We start from the raw sequence: 26,693 nt of genomic DNA on the forward strand, positions 1-26,693 counted from the left end.
ACGCTCAGTCTCTTTGTTAACCAGTTTTGGGGGATTTAAGCAACATTAATTAAGGCAGTGTGGTGCAGATTCCTGGTGTTCCTTCCTTTGGCAGGCTCCCTGGAAAAAATGATGATTTGTTTGTTTATTGGGCTGCACTTGCGTCCAAAGATCGAGGCTTTGATGGCAGCTGTAAGCCAGTGGTTGAGCTGTAGTCGTGTGGTGTGTTGGTGCAGGCATGAGAGGGGGATTTGGAGAGGATGGGGCGGGTGTGAGGGGAGGCTAAATTTAAATTGTAATTGGCCGACTTCCACAAGCTTGCGGGCATTTTAATGAGTCATAATAACTTCATTTAAAACCAGCTGAGCAGAAAATAGATTGGAGAGGAGCCTGTGGCCAGTATGGATTTGTTTTTTTTTTTTTTTTTTTTTCTTTTTTTTTTTTTTAAAGGCCACACTCCTTTCATCAGCAAGGCCAGTCCTCTCTGGCAGGCGTGATGAGGCGAGTCGCTGAGTCGGCTGCCACACTGTATGGATTCATATCACTTTCCATGTCTCAACGCTTATACAGCCATGTACAGTAAATGCTTCTGTCTTTTTTTTTTTTGGTTTTTTTTGTTTTTTTAACCAGACATGCTTCTGAAACATAAATTAAATTTTGCAAGCCTGGAACATGTTGGTTTTAATAAAAGTAGACGATGCATGGCTATTTTCAGGCTGTCCATCAAACTAAAGGGGCGTGGTAGCAAACAGGAAGTAGTAATACCTGAAAGAATCCTTTATACCCCTTTAAAGCCGGACATTTGAGCATTTCTGTTTAGTGACTTTTTCAAACTGCCTTGCCTTTACCCCTCCCAAAAACTTTTCTAACTATAAATTTAGAAGGGTGCATAAAACAAGTCCAGGGCATGGAAAAGCAGACTGGAAAGTAATAACTATTTGTAGTTGATTGTTTATAAAACACCTGCTCTGGCACTGTAAGACTTCGGAAGCCTGTCAGATTAAAATTTTGCAGACATGCCATCCTAAATAATGAGATCCTTCAAAATTGGCCTACGTTTTTAAAAACGGACATTTCAGCCATTGATCACAAGCCAATAGCATTTCTAAGTACAAATCTGATCAGCTTGGAAAGAAAACTGTATTATGTACAATGTACAATGAGTGCATTAATATAAACCTGTGATTTGAATTACAGCCAGAATTAGTGAGAATTACTATACAGACCTGCTGTTATAGAAAATTAATCAGCACCTTCTGACAAATGGGAGGTAAATGTTAAAACAGCATCTGAAAGCAGCCGTACAGAAGCACGTGAAATAGAAAAACTGAAACCCCTTAAAGAAAGCCCAAAATAAACTGTGATAAATTCTGAATGTCTTTTTGCCTTCAGAAACTCCCATATAACAGTCAGCGGGGCAAACTATGCCTTCCAAATCCACTGTCTTAAAAAGTGCCATTTCAATGTAATGTATCATGTCTGGTCCTGGTTTTGACATTGGCGACAAAGGCACTATAATGGAAATTGTAGCCTGGGGTTTAATATCTTGGGCTAATTTTCTTGGCTCCTCAGTGGAAAAATGGCTAATGGTGTGCATGTAATGGCATAACAGCATCTCCAACATTACTTAGATTATTAGATTACGATTAACAGGGTCATCCATCGCTGGCACTTAAATAAGTAGAGGAATGCGCTGGCAGCCACTGTGCCAGTTCAATTCCCACACCACACACACAATACTGTCGAAGTCCTTCAGCACTTCCATCCACCAAAGCCTCACCTGCCCTTTATCTGAGAGGAAACTCTGAAGACGGAGTGTGTGCTGTAGCGTGATAAATGCCTCCATCCCGCTTATCCCATTCGAACCCATCTGTTTCTGTCTGCCTCTCCTTCCACAGGGGCTGCCTTATTTCAGACCTGGATTTACACATGTACGGCATGCTCCCAGGTTTACTTCCTCGTCCTCAGAGTGGGCGTGAGAGTGGCAATTTTAATTAAGCATATCATGACTACTGGCATACTTCCTCCCCCTTCTTTCCACTCCCCATGCCAGGGATATGATAAGCGGAACTTTTAGACACTCAGGAAATCTGTGTGCTCTGCATGTTGGTCAGTTTCTGGTATGCATATCCATGTGTGTATCCATGTGCACAGCGGGCAAAATTGGAGGAAACATGATTTACTTCCCATGAAATGGCAATAAAAGTAAATGCTCTCCGAGGCACACTTTTATTGCGTTATGTAAGTTGGGACGATGGCTTTGGGAAACTTTTAGATCAATTTCTTAGCGCAGATTAAAAAGCTATGAATCCCATTTATGGCAGAGCTCCCTTGTGAAATGCTCTTTGAAACTTTTATATTTTGAATGAGGAGAGAACGAAGCGCGGAGCAAATATCTGCCGACAGCGCTTTCATGTGCAAAAAAAAAAAAGCAGGAGTATAGAAAAAAAAAAAAGATAAAAGCAGTCCCAAAGCCATCTGGAAGTAGCCAGGACACACAAGGGTTGCTTTTATGCTTCTCATTCCACTGGGAGGTGCAGCATGAATAGCAGCCGTGCATATTGTGTTATTACTGTTGCAAACACATACATGGACCTGAATACTAATATGGGGTTCTCACTTTTAGTCTCACTGAAAATACCTCGCTTGGAGGTGGATTTGACTTTAAAACACACTGATGTGGGCAATTAGCGTTTAATAGACATCAACTGAGCAGGCAGTGCTTTTCTATACACTCGGTACAATTACGGGCAAACAAAAGAATCCACCGCATTACATAAACAAAATGTAGCAGACTACATAACTGAATCGTCAGAAGGTATTGATTAGTTTTCTATAACAGCGTGGCTCTGACACTATTTCCAGCTGCAAGGTAAATCACAGGTTTATATCTATGCACTTGTTCTTATTTGTTATTGTTTCTATAGTAACAACGCATTCACAGGGACTTGTATAGCAGACGCCACATAATATAAGATTAAGAATACATGGATTAAAAATGTGCTGTTATTTAACAAAGAAAAGCATAATTGTTGAAATATTGAGGGAGTCATTTATTTAATATGTTTTTTTTCTCCCAATTTTCTCCTTAATTTATTCGTGGCCAATTCCCACCCATCAGGCAGCTCAGAGCACGGCCAGTTTTGCTCTCTTGGGCTCCCTGCCACGGATGGCTGTGGCATCATTGGGATTCGAACTCATGATCTCCAGAAGATAGGGCTTTTCTGTTGAGCCACTCAGGAGCCCTTATTTAACATTTATGGAAGGAGTCTCCAGTGTCAGTGCTTTGTAACAGTCAGTAAGTTTTCTTCAGGACAGAACTTATGCTTTCGAGTTTCATGGGAACAAGCTTTCTTCAAAAGAAAGAATAAAGAGAAACTGGTGAGGGAACTGTTTATAGCTGATATAATGCAAGTGATAACAGGAACTAACATGTTTAATGGACATTCTGCACGATTAAATATAAACAGATTAAAATATGACTTGTCATTCTGATATTAGTAAAAGAATTTATCATTGGCAAATTTCTGTGGTGTAAGAGGAATAAAACTCTTATGGGCGGGATGTTATAAGGAAAAATCAACTTTGGGGTGGTAATAGTAACTCACCAACTTATTTTCCTATAACATCACATCACCAAGGGTTATTCTTTAACGCACAGCATATTCAAACAAATATAAAGAAATGTGTTTGAAGGCTGGCCGGGGATGATCCATGTATGTGGGACACTTGTGCATGTTTATCTATTGGAGCGTAAGATCATGATGTTGCTTGTCTGCCCAGTCTCAGAGGGACGACTCTGGGAGGAAGGGCTGGAATGTGTGTCAGGACATTGTAAAAATGGTTTAGTGAGGAAGTCAAGGGTGGGGGGGGCGATCACACTGTCCACATTTGGGAAGAAAGGACATTTATAGAAGTGACCTTTTTTCTTTCTCTTCCCCTGACTAAGACCCTCTTTCTGTTCTTATTCTTTTTTTTAAACTAAGGAAGGATGTCTTTTTTCATTGTAACCTGCAGGTGATTAACTTTTCTTGGACATACCTAATGGAGACACGGTAAAAAAAAAAAAAAAAACCTGGATTCAAACGATAAACAACTATGTAAATCACTGCACCTGAGAGCAGTTAAACAGCTCTGCGTGTTTTCGACAATTCCTGTTTTCATTTTTTGGATTTCCCATTAACCAAGTTCTGTGATTCACTGTGGTTGTTTGAGTTGGCTCATTAACTTGGCTTGAATGTGTGCAGATTTTTCAGCATTATATCTAAGGTTTCCCTTTGAAGGATGGCTTTTTGTAGGTTAGGGAAACTGTTTGTGTCAAATGTGGAAGCCAGAAACTGTTATAAGTAATGGTTCCCTCTGTGTTTCCTATGTCCTAGTTACTGTCCCATAGGACATTGTATTGCCTGCTGGCTCCACCCTCAGGCTTCTGACCTGGGCCTTAATAAAACCAAAGACTGCCTTTGACAATGTGTGACTTGAAAGCAGGAAATAATGGGCCCTAAACGCTAAATCTTTACAGGTTATTGACCTGTGGAGAAAGCACATGTACAGCAGGCTCTGCTGCCTGACTCCCTGATCGTCTGGATCATGTGCCGCTCACTAAGTGCCTAGTGCATGAGTGAATTTGTGAGTTCCTGGTAGGTATTTTCCCCCTTTTTTATTGCAGGAGCATATAATTGCTGTTGTGTCATGGACACTTTTGCTTCCTGGTCTTTGTCCGTTGCTGGTTGATATCATCCCATTCAGCCATATTTCGTCATGCTACTCAGAGCCGGCAAATGAGGAAAGAGCACGGTCCGGCCTCCTGCTGCTCTGTCTTTAGCCATAAAGGCATTTACAGCACTGTAAAGGCACCTCAATTGCTGTATCCAGCGGGTTGCTGAAGTTTCAGTGGTCGTTTGGGGAAGGGTTCACCGTGTGGTCATCCTCTCAGGTTCTGCCGGGATAAATAAAAGAGAGCTTGTGGGAAGGGCTCTACTTACAGCCAACCTCACAGCTATCGATCAGGCACCAGAGCTCACTTCTTGCTCCATTTTTGCCATGATGGTATCAGTTCCCTATACCTAAGGCGGCTTCATAGTGTGTGCTGCTTTAACTGATTGCCCAGGAAAGGGTCTTTACAAAGAATGTTGCCAAAATAATGCTTGAAAAAAAGGGTTGGTTTGAAATGGTCCGATTTGGAGCCTATGTAGTCCACTACTTTTTGCCAACATCACTATTCTACATATAACTAGCCATAGTGCCATTGGGATTGATCATGCTTGTTGGGATAAAGTGGATTAAAATGGAGGTCAACTGTGCAGAGCTGGTGGTTGAGAGATCCAGGAGGCCTGCCCTCATTTTCAGCCGCTTCACACCAGTCTGGCCTTGTTGATTCCTCCCAGATTGGCTCTTGTTTCCTCCACTTCTGTAAGGTCTTTGTCTTGGCACCGCAGCACAGCGTGTATAGTCCTGTGTCATAATTTAAAGGACCAAGGACCGATGTTCGAGGGGGTGAAAAAGGAAGCAGAAAACACATGGGCCCTTTGACCTTTTGTAGCTTGGGGGCACAAGGCTGCAGGCCAGCACACTAGTGGGATTGTACTTACACTGTTTATTTTGTCCCCATGTATGGAGATCAGACTACAAGACATCAGAAGGGACTGACACCACACAAGTCCAGAAGTCTGCCTTGCCTTGTCTCAGACTGTGCCTGAACTGAAATACTCTCCATACCTCAGGACCTAAGAGCTAAAATAACTGTCTTGTACAGAGAAAAGCTTTCAGACCCCGCACCCACCCTTCCATCCCTTCTGTCTTTATTTGTCTCTCTCTTTAATCGAAGCAGGCAAAATGGATTATGAGATTTAGCATCCATAAAACAAGAGTGAACCATTGTGCCAATATTCATTTTAAGAATGTAAACTCTAAACTCATTTTGGATGTGTAAGTGTATTTGCTCTGTCAATATTTGTCTGCTTTTGGTCTGCGCCTAAACATTCTCTTTCTGGACTGTTGTCAACAGTAGCTCAAATACTTTCAATGATTTAATCTCTTCAAATCTTTTCTTTTTATGTGAATGGACTTTGTTTTAGTATTATTTTTAACTGTTCCGTGTACCTGCTTGGTAAAGCAATTATAGTTGTGTACGCATGTATGTGGTGTATTTGCACCTTTGTGTGTGTGTTTATAAGGGTAATCTGGCAGACTCCCAGCATTTTTGTCTTGGTTAATAAAAAAAAGGGCTCTGCCTGCAGTACACATCTACTTGAGCAAGGGAACATGCAGTTCCTGGCTGTCCTTTCCAATTGGCAGCCTCCGTACTGCTGTGTGACTGATAAGAGGGTAGTGTAAATAAAACTGTACAGCACAGAGCGTTACCGCTGAAGGAAAGAGTCAGAGCATGCCGTCTGCACGCATTGTTCTGACTGAGCTCTGTTTTTTTTGGGGGTTTTTTTTAATGGATTTTTTTGCTACCAAGCGTACTGTCTTATATAACTGATTTGTGTAGGCTCACCGAGCAGCAAGGGTGTGTTTTTGTTTGTGGCGTATTGTTTGCTCCTGTTCTCATCTGAGACACGGAGAGCGAGCCGATTAGGAGGAATCAGTTCTACAAGTGCTTGATGGTCTCTTCATTACAGCCTTTTTTTGGTAGCAGATTCTGTTTCTTTGTTCAGCACAGAGTGATCTGACTCTAGATGTGTGCTGTATCTGTGTGCACTCACCACTCTGGATGCTGTCTGCATTTTACACACACATACACTCATGCACGAGGCCTCTCTTCGGCAGCACGAGCGATCAGCACGAGTGTCCTCTTTAGAGGCAGTAAATCCCTCTCTTCCAGTTGTGCAATATTTCAGAGGGGAAGTGAAAAGGGAACAGGCTAGTGTGGCACGTGGCACCTCTCCTTTGCTTCTTGGGAACCTCAGTTGTGTAAGGGCCCATTATGTCAGGTTCGGCCCCGCTGTGGCAACTCCAAGGAGGTGCGGAGGAGGAAGTGGAAGTTGTTAGAAAACAGCTCTTTTATAGCCACGGCTTTTTCTGTGCTGGAGAGCCAGTTATTTCTAGCCTTGGCCCTCTGCTTGCTTTCTGCACCACAGCCCTGAAAAAACAGAAAGGGTGGGGTGATGAAGGGGTTTAAGAGTTTAGGAGCTAGAAGATACTGTGCCAAACCTAACTGAGGTGTTTTTCTTGCACTTTTTTTTCCCTGCCCCTACTTAACAGGAAAGCACCTATTGATCAAAGGAAAAGGCTAGAATTTATCACTTTAATTTTGTGACTTTTTTTTTTTTTTTTTTTTCCAGTGGCCTGAAAGCATGCCCCTGCTGGGTGGTTGCATGCTGTATGAACTTGTTCCAGATAATGATCCACTGTTGCTTATGTCACTGGTGGGATTTAAGGCTTGTAACCCTCGCTGCTACTTAATGTGATGATTTAACGTCTACGTGAAGTTGCCGCAGTACCTGAACAGCCCAGATGTGGGGTTGCTTTGCCCTTAGCGCTGATCCCTGCGCCCCAACTAAAGGCTCGTTTATACTTTCTTCCGTACAGGCTTCCAAAGTCTTCGGACTGGTGGAAAGCACTTCCCATGTGGCTTTGTTTGGAAAAGTCCCAACAGAAATCTGTAGGTCCTGCCCACCTCTGCGGCAATTGGCTAATAGTGGAGTATAAAAGGGGCTGTTTGATGAGAGGTTTTCATAGCAAATCTACTAACCAAGGAATAAAACACCAATATAAATTGGAGTTATTGTTACCACCCCAAAGTTGATTATTTTGTTGTAACAGCACATTCAAAAGTGTTTTATTCCTCTTGTATCACAGCAGTTTGCCAATTGCTGCCAAATGTATGCTGATTAAATTTTTTATTTATTAAAGAATGAAACACTAAGTATTTTATCCATTTGTAGTTACGTTTAATGTTGTGGAATTTTCCTGTTTCCACATACATGATAGCAGCTATAAAAAGTCGTTCCCAACAGTTCGAAGCATGCTACTGTATTGTTGGACAGAGAACAATAGCTTTTACCTATTGCTACTTGCTGTTTGCTGCTCCTCCCCTTTTGAATGATAGACAGCCTGCAAATAGCTAGGAAACTGCTACATAAACATTTCAGGCTTTCGGAATTTCCTTTTGTTCTGTTTTTGAAAGTGTAAACTAGGCTTTACCCCAGCACTTCTTACTTTACCCTCCCAGTTGATTTAAGCATGTGTTTTCTTATGAATTGCAAATGTAATAACATGCCGGTTGCAAGTTTTTTTTACATGCCGTTGAATGTGTTATTGCACTATTTATTCCCCTAATAAAAACTGAAAGGTGTTTCTTCCTGTCTCACGCGAGGGTACAGTATGTTTTGTAACTTCATAATGGTTGCGAAACAGGCTTTGGCTTCATCTCAATCACACTGTGTTATATTAACTACAGCTTCCTGTTTTGGTTGCTGTGGTGCTGTAATCATCTGATGTGGTGCTGGAAATGTAGCAGGCCATGTTATAATAATAATGATAATAATAATAATATGTGCACTTCGCTCTGTGCCACGCCTGCAATGGAGAGAATGAATGTAATACATAGGAGAGTCATGACCCGTAGTAACCCCCTCTGATCAAACACACAAGAGACAGCAGCCTGAGCATGGAGTTCCTGTGTTTGGATTCCGATTGCAACACTTTTGCACATGCACATTTTCTGACCATGACTAATAGAGAGGACTTGTGTCATAGGTTGCCATGTAATGCATTTTTGCACCTTGCCTGAATTTCTAGTGATTTCTAAATGCTGTACAATTTGCTTTTTGTGTGCAGCTGGAGAGAAGGCCATCGTGTGTGACCAGTGTGGAGCTCAGTTCCAGAAAGAAGAAGATCTGGAAGCACACAGACAGATTCACACAGGTTAGAAATTGTCCCCTACACACTCACTCGCACTTCAAACAGTTAAATGGGACCAGTGCTGATGGCCATGGCCCTTGGTGGTTGCCTCCTCAGCCTTGTACTGGCCAAAACACTAACGGAAAATGAATAGTAATTAGTTTTAATTTAGTCTTTTGCCAGTATTTTTTTTGCTCCCACTATTAGATTTAGAAAGGTTTACATGAAGAGGTTAGGGATAGCTTGCTAGATTCTGGTGTTGCCAGCTAACTATTTAAATGTTGTTCTACATAAAGACTTAATTAATTATCTTCATTTGGTCAACCAGTGAAATGTGGTGGGGTTGTTTTTTGCCCTTTGTAACAAATTAATTGTGTTCTTATTCAGCTGTCTAGATAATTTCCAGGATAAGAGGTGCTGGATTGCATTAAGTTCATACCTAGCTTTTTGATGGTAAATAAATGATCAGTCCTGCTATACAGTCTCTACAAAACACTTGTCAATCAGTGAAATAAGTATTTACCATTTTGCAACAAATTAATTGTCCTGTTTTTTAAAACTTACAGTAGTTCAGCTAACTAGCATAGCTAGCATTTCTAGCAGAGGTGTTAGGTACTAGCTAGCTAGCTATCTGACAGTAGATAAATGGTCAGACCTGCTACACAGTACAATACAGGAAATACCTCTTCATTTGATCAGACACTGAAATGTAGTGGGCTTTTTTTGCAAATTAATTGTGTCCTGATTTTCTTACTTGTAGTTTAACCTGTAGTTAATTGTAGTTCAGCTATCTAGCTAGCTCCTTAATTAAGAGATGTTAGGGTATATTAAGTTGCTAGCCAGCTAGTTAACAGTAGATAAATGAAGTAGTTTCTTGAGTAAGAGGTGATATTTTACCTCACGTTTACTGGCTAACTAGTTAATGGTTGTTCATGTATACTACATAAATAGTTTTTTTTTCCACTTGGGATCCTTGTTTTAAAAGTGTAAGGATATTATGCTCTGCAATTTATCCAATATTCAGTCTTGATACTTGCATAGTGCTTGATACTTGTGAGTCTGACTATAAGCCTACTCAATGCTAAATTTTAATGTAGTGCTAGTTACCAGTTAAGGGGCTCACTAGTAGTCCCTAACTGTTGTAAAGGTGTTTACATGAGTAAGCATTAAGCAACCTAATACAGGCAGGACCAAGTATTTATTGTATAAACAGATAAAATGGTCATGTGTGACAGTTTGGATTCTTCCCTGGCATGTCTGTTATTAGACAAGCACTTCCTGGAAAGGTTTTGGAGTTGGGGTGTTTATCACGAGTTCGCTCGCTCCCTCAAGTTGTTTATTGGTTTGAAGAGGAGAATTATGGGGACAGGAACAGAATAGCCTTGAAAAAGTTTGGCCTGGCTGGTTTGTTTATTACCCTTCCCACATAACATTGTTACATGAAGGAAACCTCCCAGAAGATGCCAGCGTGTGGTGTGTAACTAACCTTCTCCCCACCCCCGTTCTGCTTGTACGGGTTGGCATCAGTACGGAATATGTGCTGACGTGATGCCATCCCAGGCATGATGACCTCCGCTAGGCTGCTGGGTGAGGGAGGAGTGAGGCAAAGGGTGGAGAGTGGAGGGATTTACTGATATGTTGATGCATGTGGTTCTCAGTATATTGGGATCCTGCCATACTCTGACTCCTCACCCTGCCGACAGGCTCGGCTATCTGCCCTTAGGAGAATGTTCCAGCACCCAGACGTGCATACACACACGTACAAAGTCTAACACTCCACAGGAATTGTGGTTACATGCAGCCTAATACTCCATCAATAATCCGAATGATAGCTCATTCTGAATAAAAAATGTTCATGTATACATCCAAGTCGGAATAGATTAAGCTAAAGGAAATTTATGTCCGATTGAATAAATCAGTCACATGGAATAGTGAGTCATGTAAAACATGTCTCTGATTACTTACTTTCACTGTCAGAATCTGCATGTGCTGCACATGTGCGTATGAGTCATGATGCTCTGCAATAAGATGATCGTGTAAGAAAACAAAGTTCTTGTTACAGATTTTAATCTTTTTAAATTTAAATGGTGATGGAATGGGCATCAAACTAATAATTTGGGATATACACAGGACGTAAATTGACCTCAATAAAGTCAATTTGAAATGTATTCAGAACATAGTTCGACAAGGTAAAAAGGGGAAAAAGTTATTCCCAAATGGTGTCTTTTAATGTTAGTAACATTAGAAGATGAGTAAAGGCATTATGGAGACTGATAATGTGTGCGTTTTATGTTATTGTCAACCAGAGCATCCTTGTTCCTGAATGTCAAGCAAATATGAAATGCCGTGTGACTTTGTTATGGTCACAAACTCTTCTTCTCTCTATCCGTTTAATAATCACACTTGGAAGAGGTTTTGCTGAGATGGAAATAATTTAAAACTTGTTAAAAACACAAGCAGTGCAATTAAAAAGCTGAATGTGCTGACACTAACCCACACATGCTCCACACATGCACATAACTTTGTATCAGATTACATATAATATGCATATAAACTCAGTGTTCAGTTTAGTATATAAATAAACAGTTCATTCTGTATCTGTAGTTGGAACTGACAGAACTTGTTGCATGTAAACATAAATTTGTTTAATAATATTGATATTAAATTCCTAGGAAATCTTAATCCGTAATTATTTTTCGAATGTCAGTCTTGTGGGCCATAACGTGGTTCATTTGTTGTTTGTAATGTCTACATGTACTTACAGATATATCTACAGAAATATCTTTCCTTCAGTGTAACGTGTGCAAGGCTAATCTTAGGTAAAACTCATGTGACCAGTCACTAGAATGATTATCACTTGTGCTTCCAACATACTTATTATCAAAACTATGCATTTATGCTCAAACCTAGCAAGCAAACACTACTCTAGCCAGTGTATGTAACAATTGTGTAACAAGCTATGTGTCTTGAGTGGAAGGATGTTGTCATTAGACAAATAGGCCATGCCCATAAAGAAAGTTCTGAAATTGCTTTGTTCAGTAAATTCGTCTTACGCTTAAACAGTGTTTTACAGATTGTAATCAGATCTTGCGAGGATTTTATAATATGTATATTTTAGCAGCAGGATTTGGCTGTTAATGATATTGTGAGGATCCAAATGTCTAAAAGTAGCCTTGAACCAGGTTTGTATAAACATGATAAATACTGAGGATAGCAAATGAGCAAATCACATGTGCAGCTATTTTTTTTTTTCTCAACTTGTGTGAATTAGATGCAAAAGAGTCACGGTAAGCCCAGTATCAGGAGATTCACACTGAAATTATTTAAACATCATATACATAGCACAAAAGCCCATGGCCCACTGACATGCAACTTCTTTAAAAATCATTCTCACTATTCTTCATCCAAGCCTCCTACACTACTTCACCAGATCCCAGGAAGGTCTCAGCTTGTCTTTACATACTGGGCCTCCAGAGGGCCTTGACCAGTATGGCCGTTGTAAAGAGGGGTTAAACGGGGCTAACAATCAGAGAGCCATAACAGCGGAAAGCCTGGCTAAATATAGAACTGGAGTCTGGAGCAAAAATATGGGCAGTGAGTTTTGTTCTCCTGCCAGAGAGCTGAGCAGCGTTGAGGCCAGCCTCCTCTGTGGCTACCAGGCTTATATTTTAAATGTGCTATAATGCATGGCAAGTTTGATACAACTGCTCCCCCCCACACACACACACCCCAGTCCCTCAATATGCTCACCCATATGTTTATGCACCCTTGAAGTGAGTTACGAGCTTAGTGATGGTGTAACGCCTGCAACATGAAGAGGAATTTTTAATCATCTTTGTTTCTTTTTGCCAATATCTTCCTTTCTTTGCCATGGATAATTGTCACCATCACCCCAGTCCCTTGTTTACATGCACAAACACACACCCCACCCCTGTAGACACACAAACACCCGCGCACACATGCTCACTAGTGGATATGTAACTCGCTGTTGCACCCACTTTATAAATAGTTAATGACTGCCAGCTTGGAGGTACTGTTTATAATAGCAGAAGTTTTCATGCTGTTGTAAACATCCAGGTCTCGGTTTTCAACTTGGCAGCTACTCCGACTAAAGGCCATAGACATGCAGGGAGCAATGGTCATTTCCTGTAACGTTATCAGAGCCACTGCTGTTGAAATGGACTGGCTTCCATGACTGGCTTATTGGAAAAGCCTCCATGATCCAAGTCGTTCATGGAAAAGTTAACATGTTTGGCACCAGCTTAATGGCTGCCCAACAAAGTCAATAGCTAATAGCTTATTTTCAGAAATAATTACTTTCCCACTGACTTTGAAATCAGCACCATCTGCTCATGGATCATGCTCTGTGAATATTCTATTACATCGCAGAAGTGTTAAGTAAGAAATGGCTGAACGAAAGCCACACTTGTACTTTGATGGTTAGCGTGTTTCAGCAAACACCTCACAGCAGTGTATTCTGCCAGTTTTCTGATGCCATGGGCATCACCAGATGTTCAATGGACACCATTGTAGTTCCCAGCATGTGGTGTTGACATCAGAGAAATCAGCTGTTGTCATACTACAGCCTAAAGAAAGGAGCTGACCCTCATAGGGCAACACTGATTTTGTTGTACTATTTAGATCTTAATTATATTTTAAGTGTTTTATCAAATATGAATACCACAAACATGGTCAATCGGCCAAGACATGGTTGCTTCTTTGGTTTTCCACTTCAGCTATTCTCTCAGAAAAAAGTGTTACTAACCTGTTTCTTTCCTTGTCACTGGGGTGGTAACCTCAAGATTACACCTATTATCTATTATCTGTATCTATTACATGGTAATGTAAATGTAGCTTGCCTTTTTAAATGAATTAATGTGCATCACTGGATGACTATTGTACCTTTAATTATTATTTATAAGCTGACTTGTTTTTGAGGTATTGAGGTTTGGATTAAAGCCATTTGAATCAAGTGACCAGTTAAACAGACTAATAACTATAAAAACCCAATAATAAATATAAGAGCTTTGATAATGGTGTGTCCTGATTTCCACCACTGTAATTAAATTTTTAAAAAATCCTGAACATAGAGAAATTTATCTGGGTAAAAAAAAGGTTTGAAAACAACTGGGTTTTTTTTCATGAGGAAAGCGTAAGAACCCTGTAATGTTGCTAACAAATAATGAAAGTCTCACTTCATCTCGACAGACTCATTTGGGGTAAAGTGAAGATTGTGCAAATTAGATTTTACTCTGAACTTCTCCTTTAACTTATTGTTACTGTTCAGTCCTCCTCCAGTAACCAGTGAAAACTGGCTATGCAAGGAACTAATCTCATTTTAGTAACCAAACCCCATTAAGATGACACAAATGATCAACTAAACATAATCTGGCCAGCAACGGCACCAGTTCTTGTGGCTGGCGTTCTTTGGCTAGGTGTCACTCACTCTGACGTCTGTGTACTCTGGGCCTTTAAGACAGTGTCTAGTTAAGGCACCAAAATAGTTAGTAGTGTTTGGTGCCAGGACTTTGAGAGAAAAACATCATGTGCTGTTGTTGACTCACAGCTCGAGTGCTGCTCGAGTTTGACCTACTTTAAAGGGCAGAGCCCAATTTGAAGTTACTTCAGTCATCTCTTGGGATTAGAATGCAATTGGTAAAAAAAAAAAAAAAAAAAAAAAAAAAGGATGCTTTTGTGACTGTTGCTAAAGGGGCTTTAACTTTGTATAGCATGCATTTTCAGTAAGGTGTGTTGATCTCAGTCTCACTTGCGTTGGAGTCACTGTTTTAGCATCGTGATATGATATGTAGCAGAGAGCCCTGTTTAGCACACTCAAGCGATGAGAGGGTGCATATGATATGGGAGGAAAGTTCTAGGCTAAGCAGCGTGGGTGGCTGTGAATAGTTTTTGGATTCTCTGTGAACAATGCTGGTATGACCCTGAGCAGGTGGAACAGACCAGGAAACCCCTCGGTGTGTTTGCTCATGAGGGCCTTTTTGGTGAATCAATGATCCATTCGAACCTTGATTAATCAGTCAGATTTTCAGCACCGAGTTTAAGCTTGGGCCACAAGAGCTGTTTGCCGGGCCTCTTGAACAGCGACAGTTTCGAGAGAGAATCCTCTGTGTTGTTTCCAGAAAAGCTGCGTAAACGGGGAGAGCAGCTGACTGCATGTAAATCCAGTAATAATAGCAGCGTCTCACCCCCCCACCCTCTCGATTTCCCCTTCATCCTTTTTAAGCCTTGTGTTACAGGGAAAATATGCAAACCATTTTGGATAGGGAACAGTGGATTTGCTCGGTGGGAACACGGCGTGACTCCAGCGAACCAGGCCACAGAGTAAACACTTTCTTTCTCAAGCCAGGAATAGTTTTGACAGAGCAAGAGAAAAGCAAGAGGACAACACGCCTGTGTTGTAGTGCAAAGAGAAAAAACAGTGCCTCCTCCCCTCTTTTTGTTTTTTCTCCCCCCCCCCCCACCCCCACCCCCACCCCCACCAAAATCTGAAAATATTCTCTAATCATGCCCCCAGCACCCCAAATGACCCCCATCCTCTCGGTCTCCCCGCTCCTGTCGTTCACAAATGAGGTCTGTGCCACTGGTAAACAGAGGTCATGTCACACATGTCCATTATCTCAATCACACCAGAGTAAACGGGGCGTCTGTTAAGCATTTACTTAATTGTGACATTATTAACTTGTCAGAGCACATTAAAGTTGCACAACACAATGTCGGTGCTTGTGCAAAAGAAGAAGGTGATCTTGCAGGTTGGTACGAGGACAAACCTGAGCATTGAAGAGCACATGGGGAAAAAAAAACGCTTTGTTTGGGAAGCATTTATAAGCTGCGTTCCAATCTGAACACAACTACCTTAATGTCTGCATCCTACCTTCTCGGAGAAAAATTTTAACCAAGAAGGAACCATGGGAAGGATTCTGGATACCCTTCAGGTTCATCAGAAAGCAGAAGTTTTAGTTCACTGAACCTCTGAAGTATTTTAGCATGATTATAGAAGTGACAGCTATTTTTCAGCTAGACTACTGAAAGACATTGCTAGCTAGCTGACGAAGGAGGAATGAAAGTGACCTAGCTGAATAGTCTTTGAGATTTTGTTTTATTAGCTTGATCATTTTAATCACAAAAAGGCCTACTCCGAATCTCAGAACCCCCATCCGAACACTCTGGACAACGTTCTTTAGTTATGAGACGCACAGTTGTGTACCATGTTTATCAAAACCTTCATAGAACTCTGGTTTGGTGAACAGAATTATGCTTTTGCCTACACCAAGGATACCTGGAATGCTACCTCCTAAATCAGGTCCATATCAGGAGGACACATAATGCTGCCTAACTGGAATTTTTTTGTAAAAAAAAAAAAAAAAAAAAAGGAATAACTTATCAGAGCTTAAGATCTGAGGGTAGAGGTAAAACCAGTGCCCATGTGCCGGTCAGCTGCCGATGATTAAATGACTTATTAGCCATGCCAGACTCTATCCCCATATCTCATTTTACATTCATTACCGTGCAAGCTGTCCCCCACTCCAGCGGAGGGCCCATCTGTCTGAGTCCCTCGCACTCTCTGCATATGGCTGTACGCTTACAGTCAGATCCCACTCTCCTCTTTGGTCTCTGAAGTGGAGCTATAATTATGGCACTCGGTGTCATCCTTTATGGGAGTCAGTAAGCTAAATATCTTCAGCAAATGCTTTACAAGAGTCTGCCTATTTCATTTTGTGTTCATCAAGTGGATAACAGGTGGCACGGTCCAGGCTTTCAGACCCAAATTCCTCGCCTCTGCATTAGTATTTTGACCCAGGGCTCTCAAGAGCTTTATAAGCATCAATATGCACGAATATTTCGAGATGAAATGATGAGACACGAAAATTCCATTTGAATGGCACAACTTGAATTTGAGTAGCCTGGATAATGTGTAAGTGCTTTGAAGTGGTGAGTGTGTGCTTCCTTACAGCCACGAAGGCTTTTTTTGTCTTTCTACATCCCAAAAAATAAGGAGCAGCACAAGTGCTTGGCCGTAGTATCAGTGACCAAATTAAATCAAGTGCAGGCCAGACTAGCCTCTCTCTCTCTCTCCTTTTTTTTTTTTTTCTCCGAACTAATTTTTTCCCCAGATAGGATCTAAATGAGTTTTCCAGTGGCTGAGATGCTCAGCTGGCTGATAGATACCATGTGCAGACGTGCAGCCAACACCCAGAAGTAATCATCTGCTGGCAAGAATGTTTAGCCATTAGGCAACGTATAAATTCCCACAATGAGTCTCTCTTTATTGACTGACTCTTGCATTCTGGATGCAGCCTGGGTGTGTGTTCAGCTTGGGAATGTGAAAAGAAGCCTCCCCAGACCTACCACCGACACACTGCTCTGGACTTCTCTGGCCCGGCTTAGCGAGCATGGTAGTGGCAGCGAGTCTTTTGTAGCATCTCTGCATGATGGCCAATATTGTCTCTGGGCAATGATTTGACAGCAAATAGTGATCTCTAAATCCAAGCGGTAGGAGAGAGGTCTTTTGAGGAGCAGTGTGAGAGACAGCAGCACATGTCCAAGGGAGAAGGAAAGTTTTGTGCAGAGATTATGGACTCCTGTCGGCCCGGCGATTCACACGGCGCAAAAGGAGCCAGCAGGAATCTCCCGATCTGCTCAGCATCCTAGCCAGACAAGTGTCGCTTTGCCCTGCTACAATCAGGCTCAATCCCATGTAGAACAAGCATTAACACCCCTCCAAAATCTCAACATGTTGCATCTAAAATATTAATAGCCATAGTTAATTGATTAGCATGCTGAAGGTAAGATATGGAAGGGGGGAAAAGAAAGCAGTGAAAATGATTACAGGAAAATGATTTTAAAAAAAAAAAAAAAAAAAAAAAAAACAGAATGCACACATTGAGGTGCTTTTGTGATCGAGTTTCCCACCTTGAAGTATCTCTGTAATGGATTAACCCCCGTGCCATGAGTGCCTGAATAGAAAAGGATTCACTGGAGGCACAACAGCGAAGCTCCACAATGGACCCGGCTCCTTTTGTTCCCGGGCGTTTCAAGTAAATCTCCCCCTGTAATTAGATTTGAGCTGTTTGCAGACATCTCAGAAGTGATCGGTATAATACATTGAAAACGCAGACCCCTTTAATTTACAGTGCAAATACCTTTCCATTAGCGATGGGGGATTTTCGCTTTGTTCGTTTCCCAAAAGGAGAGTGTGGAGAGAATGTAGGGGTGGTGGTGGGGGGTACCATACTCTTATGTTACTTAATTGTGAACGGCAAGATTAGTGTGAACACTTCCAACCTTTCACCTCAAACAAAGAAACGATCAGGTCTGGTTGCTTAGTGACATGGTTTTCATGTTGGCCAATTTAGGCGAGGAGTTGGCGCTCGTTACCTGAAGGCGGAAGGCTTCATAATCATGCCGGTGGTGTTAACATCAGCACGACTCCAGGCCAAAAGGAAAAAAATGAGGAACAACCAGCCTTTCCTTCATCGTTTTAGCTCTCTCTGCATGTCTCTCTGATAGCTACAGTTGAGTTTTGAACTCAGGAGGGAACCATTACGCCATGCAGGCTTTCTCTTATCAGTTAATAGCAGGTTTCTAAGGACTGGGATTGTTTTGTTAGATGACACCTGGTCACTCACTCACAAGTCACACAAAGCTGAAGAAATGAAATGCCTAGTTAGATAAGCTATCACTTAAAATGCCCATCTATTGATCACATAGCTGTCATAAAAATGGAGGATTAGGGGTGGGCGATTTGTTTATTCTTTCTACCTAAGAATTTGCACAAATATTTTGTTTTAATTGGTATTGAATAGAAAAGCTTTGCTAGCACTTTATTTAACAGCATGGACCAACTAGATTTTAATAAGTACTTATGTAATCTGGTACATTCCTTGCAAATTAGAGCCTAAAGTACATGACTTGTGAAAACTAGGTGTGTATGGCAATACGTTGGTACAAGTATTTCCAAGTAATACTTGAAGTTGGAAATGTAGGTACACGGTAACTAATGTTGAAAATAATTCAGAATAGCAGTGATTGATAAATGAATTTATCAATTCATTTATCAATCAACGATTATTGATCATGAATTGATCAATTTTTAATATCATCTAAATATTTTATAATTTTAAAATATTACCTTTACCTACCTACCATTTCCAGTCATGTATGTATGTATTTACCAATGCAGTTTGGTAGTACATACCATTTTTCTTAACACATGTTACTTATAGGCACTTTTTATATTAGTTTTTATATTAGGCATTTTTATATTAGTTACTTGTACTTGAATTTTAAACTAGCAAAGTATGGACCAAGTATTACATTTTGAGTAATTTGTTTAATACTGTACACTACGTTCACATCATTTACTATGTACTTTAATATCCAATAGACAAAGTATGTACTAGTAATTATTTGTAATTCATACATAGCTATTTATTCATTACTAGGTACTTACTAAAATAAATTGCTACGATTTTTTCCCCCTATGATTCCACTGATTATTTAATGGATGTTTCATTGTATTACTTTCAAAACCACATTGCTGTTTATATGACATGAGTCAGCAACATCCAGAAGAAAATGTCTTCTCAAGAAAATGTCTCTTCACTCCCGAGGATAAGGCGGAATGCTGAATTGTAAGGGAGAGTTTAAAGGTGTCCGTTTACAGTCCGGCTCAGGGGGCAAGCCGTGCAGCCCACCGCTGACGGCCGACTCTGGAATGTGATTGATTATGTGGGATTTGTGCCATTGAGAACCTTTCAGCAGCTCCAGGGGTCATGGGGTCATCTCATCCTCAAATCGGCTTCCTTTTGTACAGTGAGCACCAGGAGAAGAACTGCACAAAACCCTCTTTTTTTTCCCTCCCACCTCTTCTTCTTCTTCTTCACCATGGGAAAATGGGGGAAGGGAATGTCAATTAAACAACTTTTTTTTCCCCCTTTCTCCCCTTTAAAGAGCATGTGGGTCTTAAATTCACACAGGGTTTCCCTTTTAAAGTGGATTGACATAAAATGTATTGAACGGAACAGGCAAGTGAAGCGAAGTTATAAGGCTGTAAATTCTCAAATGTTTTGCTTCATAAAGAGGACAATGATATTATTGCATATTAGCATCTGTTTGCTAATATGGCAGTTATTAAGAAAATGTTAAACGGATATTAGAGTTTAGTTCTGCTCTAGATCAAGGGTTCTCAAGTCAGGGACCCCTCTATCTGTTTAAAAAAAAAAAAAGACTTATCTTACAAACTATTTAACATATATAATGATATTTTGGCTATTTATTAACACCAGAGTGTTTTTTTTATTGTTCCTCCACCCGTAGAACCCATTTTATTAATATTGTAGTAAGATTCCAGTTGAAATTATTTATAGGCATAATAACGTATGGTGGTTTGGATGATGCAATTCATGGATAATGGTGGGTTGTAATTTCCACCACCAATTCCAAAAAAAAAATAAATAAATAAAATAGAAAATCACAGTCCACTGGATTATGCTTTACAGACCCCTGGGTGTCCCTAGATTCCACTTGTAGACCATGGCTCAGAATAAGTATATGTGGATATGGAAATAAGCAATGTGACATAATTTAGTACTTACATTTGGAGTTGCATAGTAATTACCTCATCCGTGCTCTGTGGCCTAAGTGCATACTGTTAAACCATTCAGCTTTGGCCAGAATCGAGAACACAATGTCCACTACCCCCACCCTGTCTCTGAAAGAGAAAAGAGGGAATAGTTTTGGCAATTTGCTGAACTTTGACAAGTGGAGCAAAGCTCCCATTAGCCACCCTGCATTGGAAGCCTTTGATGTGTGGTCAGTCAGGCTTCAGGATGACGCTGTAATTCAGAAAATGTGCAAGTCCTTGGCCCTCAGGGCCCAGGCTTTGTGGTCATCAGACCTGGATTATACTTTAACCTCTAGGAGGGTCTCTGGGCAAGGGTGAAAGGCCAGTAGTCTTTAAAAAAACACCAAGAAAGCCCTTTCTCTCCTCTCAGGAATGCAGTATCTTCTTACTCAGCAACCTCAGTGCTTCAATCCAATTCAATTTAAGTATCCATCTGAAGCCAGTTAAGACACATTGGGGCGAAGCCGACCTGAATTTTGCCACCCATCTTGCTCTGACGGTATGTTGTCTGCAGCGCATTCCTCAAGTGAGTGAGAGAAACATGGAGCTCATCAGTTCCTCCCAGAGGAATGAGCTCCAAAATGATGGTTGACTTGCTAGTATGCGTCTTAACTGCCTCCATTTACTGTGTGTACTGCGTGTGTAAAATCGGTGGATGCGTGTGATTTTTACAGCTCTCCTCGGTTTAGTTATTGCGCCCTGCATTCTGAATGTGCCTGCTGTTCATAATTTATGATGTACATTAGAGAGAGAGCAGATTCTCAGAGCTTTGCCCGTCTTAGTAAGTCAAGCACCAGGAAGGATATTGAGTCTTAAATGATTTCCAGCAGCAAATAAAAAAGCATGAATATTTCTGCTTGTATATCTTACTTTAAATTTATTTTTTCTGTATTAAAAAACTCTGCTTGGATTTTTTAACCACTCCACGAGTAAACGTCAACATGTTAAATCTGACTCAGGAAAAAGAACTATAGGTGTCTAAGTGGCTTTATCTAAGTTATCGGTTTCCTGCCACATTTGTATATAGTATCCATGCAGAAGAAGGTCATTTGAGGTCTTGCTTGCTCTCTCTTCTAACTTCAAACTCATGCGGTCAAAGCTTTCGAGGTCAGACAAGCTTATATAGCTCCCCCTGCTGGTAGACAATGACAGTGCAAGTGTCCTTTCTTTCAGTGTCCTCTTTTTTTCTAGATTTTCCTTAAAGCTACATGCTTGATGTGTTAAAAGTATATTTCATGCCATGACAGCCATGATGAAATTCTGCTCAATTTCTTGCAAGAGCTAGTGGAATAGTTAAAAGTTTCAAGCACAGAATACTTTTGAGCTTTTGGGTGAAATTTAATGAAATATTTTCCTGTGATGTGAGTTATATGACATTATGACACACGCAGTTACAGTATATACGAATATGAACATAGCTGAATATGACTCAGGGTTTTAATAATCATATATAGTCTGTGCTGCTAACAGAGCAAATGTAATTAAACCTGATGACAGCAGCCTTGACATGTATTGACATAAAGAGTGTGAGTTGAATGTGTTGCGAGGTCTCATTGATTTGATTCGTCTGCAGCCTCAAATGCACATCGGTATTTATCTGATTCCTACACGATGGCACATCAGGAACTTTGATCTTCCTTGAAAAACAGAAATACATTTAGCAGTAATTTGTAAATCCAGAAAGGCCAAGGAGGAGAATCAAAGATTGTTATGGTATACATAAATGAAAATGAATCATGTGTCTCCTGAGTGGTAGTAAGGGAAATCAGAACATCACTGAGATTCATTTTCATTTCGTTTCTAAAGTAAGATCACCTTCAAATCTACTCAAATCAAATTTACTGTTTCTAACAAATGCTCCAGGAGATGTGAAGGCTTTTTTCCCCACAAACAACAAGTATTACACAATCAAATTCGGGGTAACAGCCAGCTATCAGGGACATACAAGGTTAAAAAAAGAAAGAAAACATGGGAACAAAAGTATTTAAAGTGGGGAGACCTAAATGGAAAGTAAAATGTGAGTGTATGTGTGTGTATATATGTGTGTATACATGTGTGTATACATGTGTGTATGTATGTGTGTGTAATATATATATATATATATATATCAAGAGAGAGGCACTGTTTTGTCAAATAAAAAAAAACAACAACAAAAATCATATTGAAATCATGCATGAAATGAGACAAAGACAGGACATTATTACTCCATTTACTTTTGTGAATGAAGAAATTAGCCAAGTGAATAATTGTATTGATGAGTAAATTAATATTTTTGTCATTTAGACTTCCATAAAACTAATGTCCTCAAACTGAAATGCAAGTAGGTTGCAAAACAGTTAGTCAGGCTCATATATTTTGTCTGACCCAAAGCAGGAGTAGATCTGCTATTCAGTGTGTAAAAACAGGTGTGTGTGTGTGTGTGGTTGTGTGGGTGTTAGAACAGTGTACAGTCATTTGGGAATGTGTGTGAGCTCCTGGGGCCCTCCGCCCTTTTAAAAGCTCATTACCATCGAGACAGTAAATTACCAGGTGTTATCACACAGGAGAAATGACAAACCGATGGGTGCATCTCCTCCACTATCAAACAGAAATTAATTAGATTCCAGCCAAATCATCACAACACATTTGCACTTTTCCGAGTAAACAGTAGCCCTATGTTTGGAAACTGATAATGTTCCTCTTCTTCTTTCCCTCCCTCTCTTTCAAGTGGTACACTCTTGACTCCTCATCCTGTCGTATCTTTAAGTGTCTCTACTCTAATGCGTTTTCCTGGCAAATACATCTCAGCCTTTTTCTCCATGTTTTTATCATTCGATTCCACCAAGGATTTTTTCGTTGTGTTGTTTTTTGTTTTTTTTGTTTTTCCCCGCCGGTAAATACGTCTGCCGTGCCGTGCGCCCGCAAAGCTAAATCAATTGGCTTTCTAATGGGATTAAAAAGGGTTGAAGTGATGGAGGCAGACCGCTATATTAGTTGCTTCAAAAGCGTTCTCCCTAGGCCCTTCTTCCCAGAGCTCTGATGCGGCTTGATCGACACACAGCTGATCTATAAATAAAGTCTTTTTCTTCCCTCACAAAGGCTTTGCGGTTGACGGTTTGTCTTCAAGGTCAGGGGCAGGCCGCTCTGAATAAACATGTTTCAGAGATCATTTGGAAAATGACCCGAGCCTAATTGAGACTGTCTCTCTCTGTCAACTATTTGGAAAAATATGGGGTTCCCTCAAAAATTCCTTGTTTTGAAGATTTTTTTTTTTTTCCTTAGTTCCTTTGCCCTGGCCTGTTTGAAGCTTCTGGATAAACTAATATTTAGGATATGTTTGGTTTGCCTTTACAGCAAATGATGATGTTAAACTGCTTAGATGTATTTGTGTAAATGCTAAAATGATGGATGGTACAGTAGCTGCTACACACACACACACACACACACACACACACACAAGGAATATTTATGAAGTGTTTGTACTGTGATAGCTGAAATGCTGACGCCTGGTGTGCTCCATACGACCCTGTTTTGCACAAGAAATGTCCTTGTTTATAAGAGCGAGTTGTTTAGACAAACCGCGTCTGTCATTTGCCATTTTATTCCTGTTATTTTGTTTACGGTGCCCTAGAGTTATGCTGCGGAGAAGACACTGCTGCTCTGTAATGCCACCAGCTTCCAGTTTATGGAGCATGTTGATTAGCATCCATTTTTCTATTTAAGTCTCTCCGGTTTCAGAGAGTGACTTCACTCTGTGCAGCTCTAGGTATCTTGCCGAGCACTCATTTTAAAACGCACCGCTCCTTGGCCTGGCCAAATAAAGCAAACTTGTGGCAGCCATCAGGAAGGTGATTGTGCCTTATTCCTCAGCCCCATTTCCTCTAATAGCCACCACAAAAGCCTACATTAAGCTGGGGAGAAGCATGCCATTCCTGTTATACCTAATACCTTCATCTTTATAAGTCATTTGGCCATGGTGCTCTTAATGTATTTGAATATGATTAGCTCTACTCCATTTTTTTTTGTGTTTTTCTTTTTGTGTTTTGTTTTGTATTCAGTACAGGATCATGCCTTGCGTTTCTCCACTGCCACCCCTGTTATTTTCTGGGGTTTTATTGTAGCAGCGCAGCAGCATCACAGTCCCATTCTCATCATTGCCATCTCAAAAACAAGTGCCGCCTCCATCAGTCGGAAGGATATCAGGGTAGTGGTGGGATTTTTTTTTTTTTTTTTTTTTTTTTTTTGAGGCAAGGGGTTGAATGACATTGAAGGGGGTGTGAGCCAAAAGGGGGCTGCCTAAAGCCTTTTGTCCAGTGGGAAAGACCATGTCAGCGGCCAGTGAGAAAAGGTGCTCCGGTCATTTGGCCCCTGCGAAAGTGTAAAGATTAAGGACGCAAGGGGTTGAGCTAAGAGCCTATGACTAATACGGACGGTCATTCACAGCCCATGCCACATTGTCTGCCCGCTGTCCAGATGGCCAGTGCGAATAAAGCATGGGAAGGGAGGGGAGGAATAAATTCCAACACCAGGCTTCCAGTCAGATTATCATGTAGGGAAGAAAGTCTCCTTTTATAGCTACATGTACTGAAACTGTTCAGACCAGCAAGGCATACAGGACATCGGCTTTTCTGCCTTTTCCCCTAGACCAGAGTTCTCAAACTTTTTGTAGGCATTGACCCTTTTAACTGTAATATAAATTCCACGGCTCGCCTCAGTACAGACCCCCTCAGTTTACTTTATTTATCTAACTATTAGATTTATTATTTGAATGTTTACAATATTCTGGCTATTTACTGGAGCCATAGAGCTTTTTTATTCCTGAAGTTTACATGGACAGAGCACAGGTTAACACTATTTATAGACCTGCTTGTTTTTGAGTTACAGAGGTTTGGATTTAAACCCATTCAATTCAAGCGACCAGTCAGACTGGCTAATAACTATAAGAACTTAATAACAAATATAATAGCTTTGATAATAATGGATTGTATACCGCCGCTGTAGGTAAATTAAAAAAAAAAAAAAAGAATCCCATACCCCTTGGCTATGTTTCACTGACTCGTGGGTGTCCTTGGTCCACACTTGGAGAACCACTGCCCTAGACTCAGGTGTTCATAACCATAGTAAGAGTACCGTCCAAAATGAACACATTGAAATGAGCAAGTGATGTGAATGAGATTGGCTTGCTCTTCAAGAACCCACTGTGTTCATCGGGGCTACCTCTCCTGCCTCCTTCAGTGTAAATTTGTCACCTGCAGCTTATTGCAGTCTGTCCACACACTCTAGCAGGGCACAGGCGTCTGTTGTCACTCACAACACACCAATGAGTATGAAGAAAAAAAATGACCAGTGATATACGGACATGGATTATTCATGTCTATATTATCATGGTCAGTGCAATTCCAGTGTTTTTGAACCTAATGTCTATCCACTACATATATAAGTATATAACGTGCAATTACCAAGGACAAGAACTTCAATGTGGTTCCCAGTGCTGAAAAAAAAGATCTGAAAACCTGATCACTTAACTCACAAATCCAAAAACATTCTTACCAAAGCTGTTTTTTGCGCAATTTTATTTACACAACACTAGAGCAATACAGAAAAGAGTCATTGCGTACTATATATATATACTATATATACATACTATAACTAATATTTACGATTTGGAAAAATGTACCATCTCTGAAAGAATGAATTATACAGATACAAAGCTTGATTTTTTTTCATGAATTCCTGAAAGCATTCTACATAAAAATGTGTTGCATCAACATTTATTGATCCCCCCCAACAACTGCCACTAGACTTCCTTATAAGCAAGTTTTGACTTTGTTCTTCTCTCAATATAGAGAGATGTGTTGAAATTCTTGTCCACGGTAATCATACACACATTATAGACGTGTTAGAGCAAGATTAGGTTGAAAAATGCAGGTGCATGCCTTTAATTCCGTTATTCTTCGCATGCCATTTTTATCTTTTCACCTCTTTGAACCAAAAAGGTTTTTTCAGTCTTTTAGTATATTCAGTATTCCAGCCCACAGGAGCTCGTGTATCAGATATGTCAAACGGATTAGAAATAGGTCTTATCCGTTTGCATTGATTTAGGAAGATCACGTTAAACCGTTTTAAAAGATTAGCCTGCTGCATTATAAACATCAGAGCGAACTGGCAATAGTAAATAATCAGTTTATAGCAGGGGAAAGAAAAACAGAACTTTGGCATAATTTTCCTCTGTGCCGATCTTTTTCAC

The 26,693-nt window shown here is 40.5% G+C and overlaps 1 protein-coding gene across 2 annotated transcripts in view; it reads left to right on the forward strand.

Moving 5' to 3' along the window:
* The window catches only part of zbtb16a (zinc finger and BTB domain containing 16a), a 104,208-nt gene that overhangs the window by 55,538 nt on the left and 21,977 nt on the right, over positions 1–26,693 (forward strand). For both annotated transcript variants that reach the window (XM_026938465.3, XM_053240438.1), the window contains exon 4: positions 8,764–8,850. In XM_026938465.3, the coding sequence (XP_026794266.1) occupies positions 8,764–8,850 (87 nt within the window). The remainder of the gene's footprint in view (positions 1–8,763; positions 8,851–26,693) is intronic.

Source organism: Pangasianodon hypophthalmus, chromosome 15 (genome assembly GCF_027358585.1).
Source record: "Pangasianodon hypophthalmus isolate fPanHyp1 chromosome 15, fPanHyp1.pri, whole genome shotgun sequence".
Lineage (NCBI taxonomy): Eukaryota > Metazoa > Chordata > Actinopteri > Siluriformes > Pangasiidae > Pangasianodon > Pangasianodon hypophthalmus.